General features: G+C 42.0%; 1 protein-coding gene across 1 annotated transcript in view; it reads left to right on the top strand.

Moving 5' to 3' along the window:
• The first annotated feature begins 746 nt into the window (after nt 1–746).
• Nucleotides 747–6009, top strand: part of ddx51 (DEAD (Asp-Glu-Ala-Asp) box polypeptide 51) — a 6769-nt gene continuing 1506 nt past the window's right edge. The window contains exons 1-12 of the mRNA XM_034899910.1: nt 747–980; nt 1498–1796; nt 2425–2594; nt 2703–2853; nt 3158–3303; nt 3584–3655; nt 3737–3843; nt 4221–4329; nt 4460–4605; nt 4736–4946; nt 5055–5170; nt 5273–5389. Coding sequence (XP_034755801.1) covers nt 958–980; nt 1498–1796; nt 2425–2594; nt 2703–2853; nt 3158–3303; nt 3584–3655; nt 3737–3843; nt 4221–4329; nt 4460–4605; nt 4736–4946; nt 5055–5170; nt 5273–5389 — 1667 coding nt within the window. The 5' untranslated portion in view covers nt 747–957. The remainder of the gene's footprint in view (nt 981–1497; nt 1797–2424; nt 2595–2702; nt 2854–3157; nt 3304–3583; nt 3656–3736; nt 3844–4220; nt 4330–4459; nt 4606–4735; nt 4947–5054; nt 5171–5272; nt 5390–6009) is intronic.

Below are 6009 nucleotides of genomic sequence, written 5' to 3'. Positions count from 1 at the left end.
TTTATTAGCGGTTGCCAACTAGCCTTTAAAGCACATTACCGCCACCTAGCACACTGGTGTATATAGCAAAGAAAACAAAAACATTACCCAAATTATCTCTTTAATCAATTTCTTGTAAAAAAAAACCAAGGCTTTATATTTTCTTTCTACAATGCTAAACATTTTTTAAAGATTAAATTTACCAAACTTTTAGGATCGTTTTCCCTATGAAGTTGATTTTTTATTTTTATTTAACCATGTGCCCTAACTTCACATGGCAATTTGTTCTATCCTCCCAATTTTTGCTTTATTTTTATTCCTTGTTTTTGTTTCCTTCTTTTGCCAGGCAGTTTATTACTACTGGACAGATCCAGGGGGCGGTTAAAAAACGGTTGGGTTACGGTTGGGTTTCCATTGGAAATGATAATAATATGATATATATATATATATATATATATATATATATATATATATATATATATATATATATATATATAGAAAATAACATGAGACCAAGTAAAAAAGTGATAAGTACAATATAAATAAAACTATGAAGAGAGCAAAATAAAATGTTAAAAAAATAAAAATGAAAATGTGAAAGATCTATAAACCTCGTTATTGATATTGACAACAGCTGTTCTTAATTAAATAGATTGGAGTATACATCAGATACAGTTAGAGCTTTCTCATTCTCTTTAACACAGCCATAGACAGTTAAAGAAGGCGGTAAAGATGGCTGTAGCCGTGGCGATGCATAAAAAAGCGACGGCTTGAGAGACGTCATCAAACCGCGTCCACTACGAAGTGGAAAAGCTAAACATCCATGTGGAAAACACATGAGAAAGTGGAGCTAAAGGAGTTTAACAGGAGCTTAGCGTTTGCTGCACTTTAAAGAACCACAGCGGTGTAATTGCTTAGTGTTCATAATTATAATAAGTACACAATAACGTTACTGTAATATTACATTCGGCTGGGGAAATGTCTCTGTTTCTGGTAAACAGGTAGGCTAGCTTCCTGTGCTAACGCTAGCTTTATGTCACTTTACTACTTAACTTTGGAGTTATATACTTGGATCTGGCTTCTGAGTGTATTTAAGATACTAAGTAATAAATTAGTAAGCAGTAAAGTATTATTTAATTGGTCAAAGCATCACAGACCGTTAATTCTGTGTATTAATAACATATTCTATCTTTTTAAAATGGGGTTCTCTAGATCAGGTCGACTGTGGAGACAACTTTTAAATACGTTGAACTTATTGTCTGTTAGAAATTATAAGCTATATTATATATTATTATAATGCTAAGGTATACAGAACATTATTAAAAATATAGGGGGGGGCAGTAACTCTCATATGTGTGTTAATAGGTCATTTGTGACCAAAATGTTGTTAGTCATATAATAAGTAACAACTTGTAACTTACCAGCTGTTAAATTGACCAAAAGCTATTTCTTTCTTTATTTCTTTATCTTTTGGCCAGAGGAATCTGTAACCCGTTCCCTTGTGTCCTGCTGCTCCAGGTATCTGGGAGAGGAGGAGAACGGGGGCGTCGGGAAGGAGTCTCGGGCTCAGGCCTTACTGGCTAAACTGCAGCAGAAGGCCAAAGAGAAGCAGCAGCAGCAGCAGACCAAACGTCCCTCCAAAGAACGGACGCAAGAGCAGAAGGCCAAAACAAAAAAAAGGAAAGGCGACGAGGACGGTAGTCCCGAGCCTAAGCTCCAGAAGAAGAGGCGATCAGCGGTGGAGTCTGACAGCCACGAGGACGAGAAGAACAAGACAGCTGCAAAACAGAAGCAGAAGAAGAAAAAGGATCGGTCAGGTGTGTCCTTGTTCTGCTACTATACTTACAATCTGGGTAATATATTCATAGATCATTGATATGACCAGTGTTATGATATGATGACATTTAGGCCCGGCCAATATAATAATAATAAGATATATATATATATCAGTAACAGTAATGTGAAGTCATTCTTAGAGGGGGGGGGGATCACCAGAAGCCTCCAGATACAATATCATCACAATACTTATTTCACGATACGATATTATTGCGCGGGAGGAATTTCAATTTCTTTCAACCAAATTCTACAAAACAGAAAAAGCTTGGTTCCCTACAACGCTGTTAACAATTAAAATAAACGATCAGTTCACTACTTTCATTCCAGTTGGTTTAAATCAATTTAATAGCATTGAAAAAAAGGATTAAAGTACTCTCAAAAAAAGGTTAAAACTATTTCAGAAAAGCTTCAAAAATGTGTGGGGGGGGGGGGGGGGAGAACAAAATTGTGAAAAAGCGCAGAAAAAAATGTATCAAAACATTGGGAAAAGTGACAAAAACGTGTCAAGAAAAGACAACCAAGTAGTTGTCCATGGATCCATGCAGTATTGCCAGGGATAAAAAATATCGAATATATGCATTCAATGATTTAGTTTGTCTGTTTTTTTAGGCAGTTCTGTTAAAGGTCAATCAGAAAACACTCCTGTGACTGGAAGAGATGGACAGGAGGACACTGGAGGGGAAAAAGAGACAACGGGGACAGAAAATGTCACGGGCGAGACGTCTGCTCCAAGTGGATACACGCTTCTGGGAGGATTTGAGAACAGACCTGTCCAAAAGGTACACTCATTTATCGACTGTCCTCCTCTGTGGACAGACATCCATACACTGTTATATTGTGTGTGTGTGTGTGTGTGTGTGTGTAAATGTATATCCTTTTTTTTGCAGGTAGACAGAGTCCTGCCTCAGTGGCTCGCTCAGCCGGACGTGATTCACAGGGACATTAAAGGCAACCTGGTCCCCATCTCTGCCATCCCGGAACTTTCGCCTCTGCTTGTGAAAAAACTACAAAATAATGGAGTTCAGCACCTTTTCCCAGGTAATGACACAAGCTGTGTTCACATGTGTAGTCCGCAACGAGTTCCCAAAGCTCTAAGTGATAGAGAATGGGCCTCTTAATACTGATGTTACATCAGTGTTCATTTCCAGTATTAGTTTGTTATAATAAATCAGATCTACCTGGTGTCTATGTAGCTAAAAAAAGGGTGCATGTGTTGGTGGGTGTAGGCATCGGGAGTGGGGGGGGGGGAATCCACTGTGAAGGGATGTTGTGTTGAAGGCTTGGTTTATTGTGCGCACACCTGAGAAATCAAGTTGTGACCCGTACTGTCACCGTTTCCCAGTGCAAGCAGAGGTAATCCCAGCCATCCTGGAGAGCGCCCGGCAGGGGCTGCTGATTGGACGCGGCGGCTACAAGCCCAGAGACATCTGTGTGTCTGCACCAACAGGCAGCGGAAAGACTCTTGCATTTGTCATACCTGTCATACAGGTGAGCTTTCCACCATCCCCCAAAAAGCCCATAGAGCTGACAGAGGAGGTAGCAGTTCATCTTCACATTCATCACACAACACACACACACACATACATGGACCTGACAGATTTAAAAAAGGCAACCGTAAAAACGTGTTTGTGTGGCAGGGCACCTTTTTTAAAGTAAAAAATAAAAAGTAACTTGTGCGACACTGAAAGGAACTATCGTGCATGTGCATGTGTGACGAGGGAACATGTAGTAAGTCGCTCCAGATGATGAAGGTGTTCTCTACCGTCAGGTGCTGATGGAGCGCGTGGTGTGTGAAGTCCGGGCCTTGGCCGTGTTGCCGACCAAAGAGCTCGCCCAGCAGGTCAGAACCTTTCCAAACCCAATCTGGATGACATAACCCAGTAATGTCCACTCTATAGATTGAAAATGTTGTCGTGTACAGGTTTGCAGAGTGTTCGCGTCCCACGCTGAGGGGACCCCTCTCAGAGTGGTGATGCTGGCTGGACAGAGGTCTTTTGCTGCAGAGCAGGCGTCACTCTCAGAACACAGGTCAGTTCAGCTTCTTAATAGTGGGGAGGGGGGGTTGTGTGTTAAAATATTGTGTTGAAGAAAACGATGAAGACAAGACAATAACATATCATTTTCAAGGGCTGCTCTTGGTTGAAAGTTACATTTGAACTAGAATATCTGTTCGTAATAATCAATGCTTAATGTTTTCCTTGTTTTGAGCCATAAGTCTATTTCTGTGTATGTTGAGAGCAACAAAAAGCCAAACAACATGTGCCATTCTGACACTGTAATATTTTCTTAAGATGGAGACATTTTCTATATTACCGCGTAGGGCACCAAAGAATGATGCAGAAAATGAAGAATTAATGACACATACAGGCTTTAGATGTACAGCTGTGTTCTGATTTTTCTTGCAGAGGGGGCATGAGACGCAGTTTAGCAGACATCGTAGTGGCCACTCCAGGCCGACTGGTGGATCACATCAACAAGAATTCAGGCTTCAGTCTGGAACACCTTCGGTTTCTCGTGAGTTCTTAACACCTGTATAACTTAAACCAACAAAGCACAGCAGACTTAGTAGACATCGAAGTCCATTGACCGCCGTCTACCATTGCTGTACTTGAAGTGGAGGCTTTGATATTCCCCTCCATCCCAGATTATTGACGAGGCTGACAGGATGATTGACAGCATGCACCAGTCCTGGCTCAGCCAGGTGGTGAAGGCGGTGTACAGGTCAGGAAGTGGAGGCGAAGCCATGTCCATCTTCAGGCGGACTGAGCCCGCCTCTATCACGGCAGCCAGGTGAGTGTGTGTTTCCACCTGAAGCTACACAAAATAACACTAGAGCAGCACATTGAAGGCAGTGTAACTGTAGAATATGAGGGGAATCTAGAGCGTTACGTCTCAGACGCCATCCGTTTCCCCCGCTCAGTCTGTCTCCACCTCAGATGCCGCTGCAGAAGCTGCTGTTCTCTGCCACGCTTACACAGAACCCAGAGAAGCTGCAGCAGCTGGGCCTCCACCAGCCCAGACTCTTCAGCTCCATCCACAGTCACTCCAACACCAACACCAGCAGCGGCAGCAGCACATCAGCTGCCCCCACCCAGACCCGAGGCGGCTTTAACTTCCCCCAGGGTCTGACGGTAAGAGAGGAGCTCTGTGCTTCAGGGAGGAGAGCAGGGACGATGATGATGAGATACTGTCAAAGACTTGGGTTACTTTGTTACTGACTGCACCTTTTTTGGTTTTAGGAGTACTATGTGCCCTGTACGTTGAGCAAAAAGCCCCTCCTCATCCTCCACTTCATCCTGCGCATGAAGCTCAGCCCCATCCTCTGTTTCACCAACTCCAGAGAAACTGCACACAGGTTTCAACAGTTTTAACCCATTTGTGTACATATTTCAAATTTCAAGTGCTGCCCACTCATTTAGCGCATGACCTTTTCTGTTGATTTTTAACTTCCCCTCAGACTTTATCTGCTGGTGCAGCTCTTTGGAGACATTCAGGCTGCTGAGTTCTCCTCCCGGCTCTCTCCTGCTGAGAGAAAGAAGACGCTCAAGGAATTTGAGCAGGGAAAGATCCAACTGTGAGTCCGCGTACCCGTCTGCACGCAGCACGCAGTGTTGGAGAATACGTTATGAGCCAATGAAGCAAAAGTCAGCTCCTGCACACAGTCAGCGTATTTACCATGCATCAGCGTTTTGAATATGAATATCTACATTTCACTACAGGAAACTTTATCAGACATTTTGAAAACATCTAGGGAAAAAATATCATGTTTCCCCCCCTAGGTTTACTGCTTTAGGATATTGGAGGGAGGGGTGGAGGGGGGGGGCGTAGTAGTAATTTATCAGTTCCTTTTTTTAAATCCACTTGAACAACGCTTTACATCTGCATCATTATGTCACCTTTAATTATGTCACCAGCTGTTACTACTGTTACAGTGCTACTCCTGAGTCTAGTTTTTTTTAAAAAGTTTTATGCTTAAGTTGACTAAAAAAAAAGAATTTAAAAATGAATGCCTTAATTAAAAAAGAAGGGAAAAATCTAACCTTTTAAGGACACCGATTTTCTTTGTAAATAAATAAATATTCTTCCTTAAAACACAGGGGGCATAAGTGTACACCCCCTATAATTACCCTCAGATCTTTATTATTAAAGGCCAGTTATTTCATGGATCAGGATACTATGCATCCTGATAAAATA

This window comes from Etheostoma cragini, chromosome 18, assembly GCF_013103735.1.
Source record: "Etheostoma cragini isolate CJK2018 chromosome 18, CSU_Ecrag_1.0, whole genome shotgun sequence".
Lineage (NCBI taxonomy): Eukaryota > Metazoa > Chordata > Actinopteri > Perciformes > Percidae > Etheostoma > Etheostoma cragini.
Note: the sequence above shows the minus strand (reverse complement) of the source record. Positions and strands in the feature narration are given on the sequence as shown.